The 13,920-nt window shown below is 36.5% G+C and overlaps 1 protein-coding gene across 2 annotated transcripts in view; it reads right to left on the bottom strand.

Annotated features, from left to right (window-relative positions):
- Adamtsl1 (ADAMTS like 1) overlaps positions 1-13,920 on the bottom strand; it is a 393,459-nt gene that overhangs the window by 228,211 nt on the left and 151,328 nt on the right. For both annotated transcript variants that reach the window (XM_070007848.1, XM_070007857.1), the window contains exon 6: positions 2,576-2,650. In XM_070007848.1, coding sequence (XP_069863949.1) covers positions 2,576-2,650 — 75 coding nt within the window. The remainder of the gene's footprint in view (positions 1-2,575; positions 2,651-13,920) is intronic.

The raw sequence follows: 13,920 nt of genomic DNA, 5'->3' as shown, positions 1-13,920 counted from the left end.
TCATGGTTGATACTTAGCTTAATTGCTCGCTGTGGCATTTTAGAGTGCTTAAGAAAGAAAAGAACTTGATCCATGAACATTCAAACTTGAATGCAGTCAATTGGATAGTCTATGAAGCATCTTTCATTGAAGGAAGTTAGGATTTTGAGGGTGAGGATGATCATGATGAATATGTCAGAGAAAACCAAGTTCTCAGGAAATTGAGAGGTGATTTAGAATACTTGCTTGCTGTATGAAGAAAGATGGCCTAAAGCAGTTGTTTTTCCAGCCTTGTACAAGAACCAACAGTTTTGGCAGAGACTCTTGAGCAGAAAGATGTATACTTTGGTGAGGCTCTGGGTCTTTGAGTGTAGTTTCAATCATAATGGCTCTATTCATGAATATTTTACTCATTGTGTGTCTGGCTACAGACAATTTTAAAGCCTTGAGAGGTACTAAACCATATCTAAAATGTTTATACTTTGTTGTTCTAGGTATAGTCTACTCTCAAGTCTACTATAAGGAATACCAATGGGTAGAAAATGTTGATGTTCAATGAAATTTTCAGTGACCCCAGATGAAAGCTGTGGAGCCCATTTTGTAGTGTATTTCAGATTTTATGACCCTACCCCTGTGCAGAGAAGACCTCACAGGGAATCCTGAAGTAGGTGTATCACAGATGTCAATAAAGGAAAACAACAATACTGAATCTCCTTTCTCCAGCTTTCATTCCTCAAGCTGACTTGTATACAGTTGCAGAACTATCTCCAGGGCAAGAATTAATTTAGTTATGGGGAAAACTTGAAGATCTAGACCTAGATCTTCACATCAGATTCAATCTTAATAAGATGTGTCCCAGCTGTTCTTCTCAATGTACTCTGAACTAGGGCAAAACGAGATTGCTTGGCCTTGTTCTGAGTTGTTTCTAAATATTTAAGATTGGTTTTGTATCAGTCCAGCTTCTGGAAAAAAAGCTGCAGAACAAACAGGGTAAGACTTACCACTGTATTCAATTTGCTGACTTGTATTCCAAATATAAAAAGTGAAACAAAAGAGAACATTTTTTAACTTCACATATGCTACTAACGTCATGTTTTTTGGAGAAAAATACCCATCTCATATTGTTTTTCATTATTTATGAATATCATTTTAGGTTTTACCTACAGACTCTTGGAACAGTTGAAACAAACAAGCTTCCTAGTGGTGGCATAACTAGGAAATATGGGAAAATTAATAAAGTCATTAAAATGAAATTGTCTTTTAAATCTTTCTTTTGCAATGAAGAGTCATTTTCCCATTTGGTGATAATCTTTTCCTGAAAATTTTACTTTGGGTTCTGTGATTGCTTACAAAAATACAGTGTTAAGTGAGGTTGTTACACAAGCACTGAGTTCTGTCTAGTTTCAAGGGGAAACGCAAATCATGTGAATAAGTGTATACACATATATTATCTTTCGACATGTGAATATTATATTTCACAGGGTTTATCAAGATAAACAAAAGAGCATGGTTTCATACAAGATGACTTACCATGTCTTTTTATTTTTCTAAACTATACCTCATTTATTCCATTGCTTCACATGACCCTTAAATACTACTTCTTGATTAACTTAATCTAATCTATTTTTTTATTTTTAGAAAGACTAAAGTAGGCTATATTGATGTTCACAGGCTCTGTCTTTGCAGCATGATTTCCTTTATAATCCAATTGCCAAAAAAAATAATGATTCCTACCTAAATTGGTTTCATGACCATGTGTGTGAGAGAGGAAAAGGGAAGATGATAGATGACTTTGTGGGAAGTCAGGAATGATCAGTCTAAAAGATCAGGAATGCTCAAGAGACCAACTAAAGGAAGCTGTACAGTAAAACTGAATTTTATAGACAGTACTGTCATAGCCTCTCCCACTCTTGCCTTTGTTTGTAGCTGATAATTTTCTGTTGGTAATTTAGAGATTTACAACACACCACTAAACAATAATAAAAAAGATGTGGGTGTATTGTTGCCTTAGCATCACTGAAAATCAATTCTTGCATAAAAGTTGGATGACAAGCTACCATTCTATCTTTAGGCTTATGTTTTAATTTGGGATTCTCAACTGCTATGTTCAAGATATGGGTTAGTACACAGGATGCTTGATTATTGCATGGTACTTTCCTTTAAATGTTAAGAAAGTTTTATACTTCTGAGTCTTCTGGACTAGTGGGATAAGAGATAAGGAAGACAAGGAACAAAGGAGGGAAAAACATGTAGAAGGAAGAAAAAGAGAGGGAAAAAATCGAGATTGATTAGGAAGAAAGAAAAGAGAGAATGAGATATAATATGCACCAAAATATAAACAGGCACTTAACCCATGAACAAACAATTGGGACCATCTATTTTGTGTTTTTCAGGATGACTGTGGTTAGAGATAATGACCATAGCAGTTTCTGCCTTCTCATTAGGCAGCTAAAAGATAAACAGGAGCACTCAAAATATCATATTATGATAGAGTGGAGAGATTTGTACTCTTGTGTTTTAATCCCTTCTGGGAACAAAAATGAATACGAATGGTTAAAATTCCCAGTTCCTAAAGGAAAACGTGGCATTTACTCACACAAATGATCTGGTCCTTTTAAGACAAGGCGGCTGTGTCGACTTCCATAGGGAATGGCAACCACTGTATCGTCCACTAGAGAGGGAAGCAAAGCAATGTTTTATTTTTTACTTTTTAACTTTTTATTGTAAAAGTGAGGGGTTACAGTTATATAAGTCAAGTAATGAATGCATTTCTTTTTGAACAGTGTCATCCTCTCCCTTATTGTCTCCCAGTTTTTTTTCCCTCCTGTCCCTCCTCCCTACTAAATCATATAGTTCATTTCCAACACAATGTCTAGTGAGTATCACTGCTGAATTAGTTTGCCCTTTGTCCCACTGCTCTGCATTCACAGCTCCCCTCCCCAAATCAGATAAACTTACAGAAAGACAAAACGTACAGAAAACAAAAACAATGACAAAAGGAAAAAAAAAACAGAAGAAACAAACAAAAAAAGAACTGCAAACAGTACAAAAAAACCCTGGCATTTCCATTTCTTCGAGTTCATTTTGATAAGCATCATTTTATATGATCATATGCACATAGCTATTGAGCCCTCAAAGCAATGTTGTAAAAGTCCATAATTTCATATGAAATTATTCATTGCCTTCTACCCAGAGACAGTGTCTCAAAATATACAATTGTTTTTTAAAAATCAGTTTTTGAAGTGGGAAAGCCAATCTCTAGGAATTAAGATTTCTAGTTTCCTCAACATAAAATATTTCAAAGAAATGAATTACCAGTTCACTTAGGGAAGGTTTGGCCTGTTAAAGACAATATAAATTTTTGGTGTGCTAAAAATAGATTTGCAAATTTTCCTTTTTGATGTTAAAATACCATCAGACGTTCCTGGAGCACAGCATTTACATTGAATTAAAAATGGAAAATAATTTCTAAATTTCAGGGGATGCATTTATTATATCGGAATCTGTGTTTCTATGGCAGAGTGTCTTGGACAATTAAGATAGATAAGAGGAGGGGCACTATATTTGTTAGTGTGCTTTAAACTTCTCAAGGGCAGAAATTTTGCCTTCTACTTCTTCACTGTCTTCATATTGCCTGTGCCTAACCCTAAAGGCTCTTGTGTCATTTTATAGTACATACCCCCAAATTATTGTTACTATGACTCTATGTATATTCCATTTTGAATTATTTTTTTAAAACTTAAATGAATCACAGATGATTTTATCATAATTATTTCTCTTCCCTACTTACAAATTGACCCTAAACTTAGTAGATTAAAAAACGATACACTGTAGCTATAAATGAACATGTTAACAGGAAACAGCTTTGTACAACTGAGTGATATCAATAAAAATAATAAAGAATTAGGGGTGGATTACATGTCCAATTAGGCCTTTAGGCAATGTCATTTATTTTCACCCAAGTCATACCACATATTGCTACACCCATACTGTGGACATAATTCTGTGGTGTGTGTGTGTGTGTGTGTGTGTGTGTGTGTGTGTGTGTGTGCGTGTGTGTGTGTGTGCGTGTGTGTGTGCGTGTGTGTGTATATGGGGGGGGGGACTTGAATTCAGGGCTTTGTGCTCTTCATTAGCTTATTGGCTCAAAGTTGGCACTCTTCCACTTTGAGCTATACCTCTGTTCAGAAAGGATTTATGATGAAGAAATGCCACTGTCTAAGATTATGAAGTGCAAAGTCAAATGGGTAGGAAAGCACTACAGAAGACAAGAAAGGCAAGCTAAAAGCTCAGCAGGATGCTGAGAAACACTGTAGGACTCTGCTTTTACAAATCTTTGCAACTCTGTTTATTATCATCCTGTCATAATAACAAGTTAGCTTAAATAAAAGAATCCCCAAATACAATTTCTCAGAATCTTAGCATTATGATCTTATCTTCAGAAGAGTTTGACTAACAGAAGCTTTCCAGCTTCTCGGCTCCTCAGTTTCCTCTTTCATAAAACAAGGAAAGCAATACCTGCCACGTATTACTGTTGTTAATAGATATAAAGCCAGATTCATACACACAGATGTATTTCTTGGAACATGGCAGATATTCTATAAATTATATTTTCCTCCTTTTATTTCCAATCTCTTTAAGAATAGAACCAAAAGATTATTTTGTGGTGCTTTTAACATGCCAAGGTGCCTAGCATGTTACCCATTGATGGAGGAAAAGAATCAGATGTCTCTGCTCCTGCTCTAAGGAGGTTACATTTATTGAGTTCTCTATGATATGGAAAAAAGTACTCACACTATATCCTTATAACTGTTTTTAATATCATGCTTTGTTGAAGAAAAGTCTGAATTTTAGTGAGCTAAGACTTTGTGACCTATGGGAGCAAAAAATGTAGCAGGGGTAATGGAAGAGGAACACAACAACGTTAAATCTGGGGCCCACGGCATCCTCAATGTTTTGCATAAAGACATCGATTTTAAAGTTTGCAGAGGAAACTCAAGGGCCTTCAAACAATGTGTTTTCTAGAAATAGAAAGTCTTTGTTTATGCACAGGTCAAATAAAGTGCAAGTCAAAGGAAGCTTTCTGTGGGGCTGTGCAGTCTTCTGACCCCCACTCAGCTCATGTGCCTTGCTTTTGCTTTGTTGAGAATTAATTCACATTCCACAGGCTGAGGCATTAACCCTAGCTTTGGCTGATACATTAACAATTGCATGCTCCTGGGAGAAGGCAGGGGAGGAACCTAAATGATTGTTGGGAAAAAGGGTAAGATGGAAAAAAGCAGACTAGGGAAGAGCCAATATCCTTCTGTACTTGTCTCATCAATAAGAAAATGGGATAACTCAGGCTGCTCCAGATGAGTGTTTGGTAGAAGACAGGACAGAGGTAGGAAAAGTCATGGCTTATGGTTCAATTGTGGAGAAGTCTGACAAGATTTAGCAGATCATTAGGGGATCTGTAAATTTATTACATTATTCTATGAATAGTTGTAAGGATATATTGGTTTATATTTCTATCATACTCCATATGTGGGACTAGGGATTCAAAATAGACAAATAAAAAATCAGTCCCACACAATGATCCTTGAAAAGAGAACCCAAGGAACAAAATGCGGGGAAATCTCACATGTCCATATCCATTTCAAAGCACATGATTTAGTTTCTATAGGGGCTTAAATGAAAGACATCTATTCCGACCTGTTTAACTCGGGATGTACTTGCTTAATGTGTTTCTCTGAGGAAACTTTAATATTCCTTACTGTATCACAGAAATGGTGGTCTTGATTTGTTGAAAAGTAAAATAGAGAAAATTAAAAACACATTTCCTGCATGTCGATAAAAAGCCACCTACTGTTTGAGTTGTTACTGTCTAAATAATGGTCCTCAGTGATGAGTTGAGGGAAATCTGGGAGTTTTATCTATGTGTCCATTACAGTGATGCTGTGCACAAAGAGGTGTTTAGGAGAGACCAGAAGGTGTGAGCAACTTGGCTCCTCAGAGGTGCATGTGGCTGGTATGGTTGCAGAAGCAGATGACTATGGCTCTTACCATGCTGTGCATTCCTTCAAAGCACCCTTTCCCACAAAGGCTCTCCATTCTGTGATCAAGTACATCTGTTCTAATCTGTTCTTCCTTTGTTGACACAACAAAGATGCCAGTCTTTGGGACCCATTTCTAGGTTATTTATCAACAGTTCTGAAAGATCTGTTTCAGAGATTAGATAACATGTTGGTTGAATGGGCAAATTATCCATGAGAGTCAAAAATTCTGTCATTTCACATACATGAGTAAATACCCTTTTGCAAGAAAATTGTTACCCAGGATTATACCTAAAAGATTTCCTTTAAAAATCAGTGTAATGATGTATACTCTACATGTTTCTATATAAAATATTATATGCAAATTTTACAACTCTTGTGGATATGCTTTGTGATTCATTGGTATATGAAAGAAAGATGATAATGGCATTATTTCGGGGATGAGTAGGGATGAGACATCTGGGAGGGAGAAGGAGAAAGGCAGAAGGGGTGATTGACCAAGATGCATTGTACATGTGAATACACATGTAAAACTGAAACCTCTTTGAAGATAATAACATGAGGGAGATTAAAAAGAGAGAGATTAAAAAAGAAAAAAACAGATTTCCTGTTCTGGAATCTGACTTTGTTTTACTTCTAGATTTGTTGTCAAGTTCATGTTTTTAAGGAATCTTCCCTTTGAACATACAAGGCTCATAATATTACTTTTGAAAATAAAAGTGCAACTATTGTTACTATAATTTGCTATACCTTAAAACCCACCGGTATTCAGGAGGTTTTAACGGTATATTTAAAATCTTCATGTCAATTTTACTGCTGTCAAAATATATCCAATAAAACAAGGAGAAGCTTTTCATACTGACTCTAGAATATCAGTAATTACTTAATAGAGGATGTAGATTGGAAAGGGCAAAAAATATTTTCTCCATGCCCAATCAGAACTTCTTTAAGTTCTCCATGCCCAACTTCATTCTTGAAGTAATCTACAACAAAAACTTCGGTGCCATCTTCATGAGTCAAAATGTCCTATTTACAAAATACCCTATTTCACTGAATCTAAGAGAAATAACTTGTGATATTTCAACATATATAAAGTCAGAATATATTGCACAATGAATAGAATCCTAAATTTTCTCTCAAGCAGGCAGTAATCCTGCCACAACTAACTGTGTGCACAACTGCTGACAGCAAAATATCTAACATAAAACCTACAAACAAATGTCAGATACTGGGAAGCAAATTAAAAAAATAGTAGAATATCCACTCATTTATCTTCCAGAAACCTAATAATTTGGGGGACCCTACGGAGATGAAGAATTGGAGGTACTTAGCAACATTACCATAGATATTTACAGTTCTACACAATTGCAAAACTGATTTAAGAGCCTAGCACCAAAGTACCAAGACTTTTATTTCTGGCTAAGTAAAAAGTACCTGGGACCATATTTACATTCTACCTAAAACAGCCAAAATGTCAGACAGAATTATTTGAAGGTACTGGGCAGGCCAAGGTGTGTGTATGTGTGGTTAACGATCTTAAGAATCAGAAAACAAATGAGGCAGAACCTAACATTGTCTTAGATATTTACCTTCGAAGAATTTCTTGCCTGTGCCATTGGAAATAAGAACTCTGGTACAGACAAGTAGATTCCTTGAGTAGAGGAGGCCAAGCTATGGTTCAAGGAATGAACATAGAGTTTGTATGGTAAAGTAGCAGAAAGGAGAGGGCTTTCTATAGAGAGAACTCTGGATACCTAACATGATACTCTTAAGCATCCAGCAGCACACCTGTTGCTGGATGAGAGGTTGTTTCATCCATGCAAAACCACAGGTGCACACATGAAAAGCATTTCAAGGTATCTCACAAAACTGAGAGTTTCACAAGGTGGAAGTTTTTGCAAGGATTTATTTTAGTGTAACAGTGTTCACAAAATGAAAGATGGGAAAAAAGAGGGGAGAGAAAGTGAATGGGTAGAAGTGTAGGAGTGGGAAACAAACTAAAAATGGTTGCCTTTGCATGAGTACTTTCTGTTCTGAGCTGGGGAAATATATAGCTCCACACTGAAGTTGGGTAATCTCTAATCATTAGACAAAAAATAGTTCTGAGTCATCAAAAGGGATGCTATTTATTGTTTTAAAACATGGAGATATGCTATGGGCCTACCCATATTATATGTGGTTGTTCTGGAGTTTGAACAGAGGGCCTCAAACTAGGTTAGTGGTGCTCTACAACGCCATGCATATAACTCTTTCATGTATTAGTGATTTTTTGAGATAAGGTTTTACTTCCTGCCCCTGTGCTTGCATGCCTGGGCTAAAATCAGCCTACTTAGGTTTCTCTTCATCATTTGGATAATACAGCCACCATGCCCAGCATCTTCCTGTAGAAAGTTTTATGGACTTTTCTTCCTCAGCTTGCCTGGAACTATGGTCCTCCCAATCTCAGACTTCCACAGAGCTTAGGATGGAAGGCATGTGCTACCACCCTTAGCTATGTGCTAAGAAGTCTTGTAAACTTTTCTGCTCAGGCTGGCCTTGAACTGTCATTCTTCCATTCTTAGCTTCCCAAGTAGATAGGATTGCAGGTGTAAACCACTAGTGCTTGGACTCTCTACCAAACCCAGGTAGCTTTCTGACTGGTACTTTTAGTAACGTTTTACTTTTAATATTTATAATTTTAAGTTCCCTGTCTCTTTATCTATCTTGCCTCATACTGAGTAATGCACAAATATGAGGCAATTTACCTTGGACTAGAGAAAGAACAACACAAGAAGTTAGAAGAAAGAAGATATTGTGCTCATGTAGAACTGAGAAAATAGTGGTTTATCCCACAAACCAGAGTTGAAAACTTCATAATTCATGGAACACTGAGTATTTAGTAGAAGGGCACAATTAACTCTAAGCCAAACATGGCTTTGGTCCTACCTGCCAAATTTGAAGACCCAAAAGGATCAAACTGAGTTCAAGTAACTCAACTGAGTTCAAGTAACTCAACTCAAAAATATTAACAGGAATAAAAACACATCTAGTATCCAACAAAGTAAAATTTTCAATGACGGGCATCCAGTCAAAACAATAAACAAACAAAAATACTGCTCATACCAAAGTAAGAAATCAATCAATCAAAGTCATGAATGGACATTAAAATCTTTACTATAACTTTATCCTGTACGGTTAGAAAGGGAAGTACTAAAAATAAAATGTCAAGCCCACAAGGCTTCACTGGTGAATGCTATTAAGCATTTAGTGAAGAAATAGCAATTCTACATACTTTCTTCCAGAAAACAGATACAGGAACATTTCCATCTTATTGCGTAAAGCTAGCATTATTCTGATAGCAAAACCAATTAAACACAGTGCAAACAAAGAATACCACAGACCAGTGTATCTCATGACCATACTTATGAAAATGTTCAACATAATCTTAGCAAATCAAGTCAGCTATCTACATAAAGGATATGCAAGCCCAAGTAGAATTTGTCTCAAAGTCCCATTTTTTTCACCAGGATCAGGTAGGTTTTCCTTTAGGAACAAAAGTTCCTAGTCTGAAAACCAACTAACACAGTACACTACAGTAAAAATACTAAAAGAGAAAAAAAAACCCTGCTTATATTAACTGAGACAAAAAGAGATTTTGAAGAACTTCAACATTCATTCATAATAGTCCTCAGAAAGCAGTCAAAGAAGGCAACTTCCTCAATCTGATACAGGATATTTACCAAAAACCTATAGCATCATAAGGAGCTTAGAAATTGAACAATGCTTTGTTATTTCTAAACATTATTGTTTATGTGGAAAATATCATAATCCACAAAAATGTTAGGGATATTAATACGCAAGTTTATCAGGTTTGCAAAACACATAGCAATGCACAAAATCAATCTTTTCAATAGCTGGAAGATTAAACACAATGGATTAAATCTCACTAAAATGTATGAACTCTGTATACTGAGAACTAATAAGCAATCAAAGAAAGCCTCAGCAAATGGAAACACATAAAAGTCATCACAGGTTGAATGACTTAACACAGTAACACTCTCCTTTCTGACAAATTAATCTGCAGAATTAACACATTTTTAGTAACAATTCTAGTGTGATTTTGTTTCTGAAGCATGGCCAGGTAGACTGCAAAATTTATGTCAAAAGTCAAAAGAATAGCCAAAATCAGTTTGAAAAGAAAAAAAAAAATTGTAGGAATCACCTTAGCTGGTCTAGCATCTAAAGTTATAGTAAGTAATGTGGTATTGATGAAGGGATAGATACGTAGCAGAAAAGAGATAGAGCAGAAGTGGCCAATGGAATTTTGTCAAAGACTTAAACATAACTTAGGGAGGTAGACAAACTGAAAGAATGGGACATCAAAACCTCAAACTAGATATGAACTTTAGACATTATGCTAAAAGTAACTGAAAATGGGTCACAGATCTAGAGGTAAAAATGTGAAACCTTACTCTTTCAGAAGAAAAGTGTGCAGAGAGAAAACAGGGCAGGATATATATCAAATTCTACACAATGCAATCTGACCTGTAGTGACAGAAGGACATCAGAGATACCCAGAGACAGGTGTAGGGAGATGCAGGGTTGTAAGGAACACGAGGAAGCTTTTGGGATAATGGATATACTTATGATCTTGATCATGGTGATGAATGAACAGATGTATCCATATGTAAAAACTTATCAAACTCTAAACACTTAAGCATGCTGTTTAGTAAAGGCCAATCATACCTCAGTATTTTTTTTAAAGTATCAGAAGCAAAGAATTTTATTTCTTTTGTAGATTCTTCTTATAATTTGTATCACTAGGATTCCTGATGATGTAAAAAATCAAAATTGATTAAAAAGAGCTGCACTTTCAGATAAGGTTTTGTTTCAGCTATACTGATCAATTTATTTCATTTGTTATTTACATTTTTATTTTATATGTGCAGAAGTAAAATATGATTAAACATCTGTCCAAATATAAAACAGAGCTTTTATAGATTGACATAAAATGCTTAAATGTTCAGAAAGTATCATGCCATTGTTTCTTAGTTTCAATGGCAGTATTAAAAAAAAAAAACATTCTGTAGCACATAAGATAATGGTGCATCTTTAAGTCACTCATGTTTTAGATTCAAAGAAATAGTTCCAGAATTGGACTACCTCTTATTCTGTCCACAGTTACTGGTCCAAGCCATCATCGTCCCTCGGCTATTTTCGTGACTATTTTCTCATCCACTGTCTCCTCTCATTGTAGGCAGAGATCCCCTAAAGCCATTCCTCTGCTCAGAATCTCCCATGACTTCTTGTCTCATCCAGATGAAGATCTAAAATCTTTAAAGATCCTATAATAGTAATGTCATTCATTCCCCTAAAACCTTTCTGCCTTCACTTGCTTTTCTCTTTCCCTGAGTTTTGGATTATGCCCTTGTCTTGCTTTCACCAAATCCTTACTCCAAGCTTTCTTCTTAGCAAGTCCTCTTCTTACTAACTTATTAAAAATTGCAACTTTCCTCTAACACCCTTGGCAGGCAGCCCCTCTAATCTCCTGTGCTTTTCCTTCTTTGCTTTTCCTTCTCCACGACCTTGGACTATATACATTTCATTTATCTTTTTGCCATTAATTTTACTATGTAAGTGCCTTGAAAGAAGTGGATTTTTTGTCTGATATGTTTTTTACTGTGTTCCGAGCACCTAGAAAAGATACTCAGCACATAACATGTGTCTAGCAAGTGCTTCTGTTGTGTGAATGAATGAATATATATATCATTGTGCAACTTGTGAGCACAGTTGGAAGCAGCCCATTACAAGGTGAAAATGTCTTTACTGTTTGTGTCTTCTTAACAAATTCACATGTATTTGTGTTCATAATATAGAGACTTATGTTTTATTATCAATACACTTTGAGCCAGAATGATAGTCCAGGAATATGTTATAAATCAGTTTAAGCCACAGTCTGAGAAACACATCTTGGAGTATTAGGGTTTTCATTTTATCTTGATATGAATTAGTTTCTCTGGCCTTTTCTTTCCATTCATACTGGGGGGGAGGGGAGCACAAGCACTTTGGAAACTCAAGTCAAACTGGAGTTAACTTGATAGCAAATAGACTGCATCTAGGTTTAAGTATTTTTTTAGCCTGGTTAAAAAGCACATAATATAGCACTATTCAACACTTAAAACAAAAATGAGTTTTAAAAACCAAAAGTAAGGTAACTTTAGCTAAGTGACTCCACGCATCCCCCTGCCCCCTCCCATCCCTTCCCTCCCCACCCCCCCACCTCTAATTGGGTTGGGGAAGTCAAGTAGAGAAAACAAGGAGAGTGACCATAATTGGTGATAGTCTTTTCCCTTAAAATAGAAAGAATGCTTTGATTTTGTCCTCTTTGCATGGCCTTTGTAATCGCCAATTATAATGTCTTTTCTTAAAGATGATTTCTTTTTATTCACTAGCAAATGGTAGCCAATTGATGGGGTTATTCTACTTCTCCGTTTCCTTCTGGCAGTTTCTACTATGTTCTTTCTTCACTCTTCTGCTTTTTTTCTTTACTCCCTTAAGTATTGATAACATAAGAGAAAAGAAAAACACCTTGGATATAAATTTAGAAAGAAAATGAGTTCAATGTGGGAAACCCTAGTGCTAGAATTTGGAGAAGAGCACATGGCTGACTCATGGTTACTTTTGGCACAATGTGAGGGGAGACCTGGCAGTACTTTCCCAGAACTGCAGGGGAGCAGCAGGGCTCACCTGGCCAGCACACTGGACCCCGCAGAGCAGCCTACACTTCCCTGCTTGTGGGCTGCCTTGTACTCCGTGAATACAGTGTGGAAGATTCTTCAGGGTAGGGCGAGCCTATGTGAGGCAGTTTGCTCAGCATCTGCTATAGATTGTGGTGAGTTGCAAGCATCTGTTGGGCTTTATTGATATAAATCATTTTGTCATGAGGCATCATCAGTGCTAAGGTAAATGAATCAATTGCATTTTGTCATTATGTATAATCAACAAACTGTGTATTATTATATAATTTGCCCACTGTCAGTCTTGAGTAGAGCTCTACTCATTAAGGTATGTATTTACAGACCCAGAGATGACACGTGGCTCTCAGTTTGCTTTAGTTTGTTCCTTCAGGGCTTCACTTTAGTTCCAGAGGCAAGGCCCCAAAGGTCACCCCCCACCCCCGCCCTGCCCTTAGGAGGGTAAGAGGAATAGCTATGGGAGCTCCTCTATAAAAGCAGGAAGGTGGAAGGGGTGGTGGTGGTGGGCATGAGACTAAAGGAAGATCCTCACCATTAAAAGATGCTCTCAGAATTCACCACACAGCAGTAGCAGCACAAAAACATGGGCTTTCCTTTGTGCCTAATGGCCCAACCCATATTTCTACATGATGAGCTGCAACTCAATTATGTGACGAATTAATTCAGGAGGTTTTTAATTCTTTCTACATTTTTTAAAGAGCTCTGTAAGAGAAACCTTTGAAATGTAACTTTTCAAGTCTGCAACTCTAATTTCAGAGATATAAGAAATAATGATGCCTCTACCCATTTCTGGTTTCCATCTTTTAAATTCTTTAATTTTTGTCATATAAAAATAAGGTACCAGCAACACAAGACCAAAGAAAAATTTTGCCTGAATGCACCATATCCATGTTTAAGTTACCTCACTCTTCATTCTGTCTGCCAAAGTCTATGTAAAATTTAACTTTTTTACAGTCACATTTTTTTTATTGCCTCCAGGGGAGTTAAGAAGTAGAGAGCTCCCTAAGCTGGCATCTCTAATTTTTCATGAGCTTCAAAGTCCCTGGCCTTTCTTTATGTCCACTCTTCCCTAAGGCCCACCCTTTTGAGTACTTCTCCAGTGCCCAATGGACTAACTGCATCTGCTTTTCCTCTTGACCTCTCAGTCCATCTAAAGCCATAAGCCTGCTAGC

The sequence above is a fragment of the Dipodomys merriami genome, unplaced genomic scaffold, assembly GCF_024711535.1.
Source record: "Dipodomys merriami isolate MVZ:Mamm:240054 unplaced genomic scaffold, mDipMer1.0.p SCAF_11, whole genome shotgun sequence".
Classification (NCBI taxonomy): domain Eukaryota; kingdom Metazoa; phylum Chordata; class Mammalia; order Rodentia; family Heteromyidae; genus Dipodomys; species Dipodomys merriami.
Note: the sequence above shows the minus strand (reverse complement) of the source record. Positions and strands in the feature narration are given on the sequence as shown.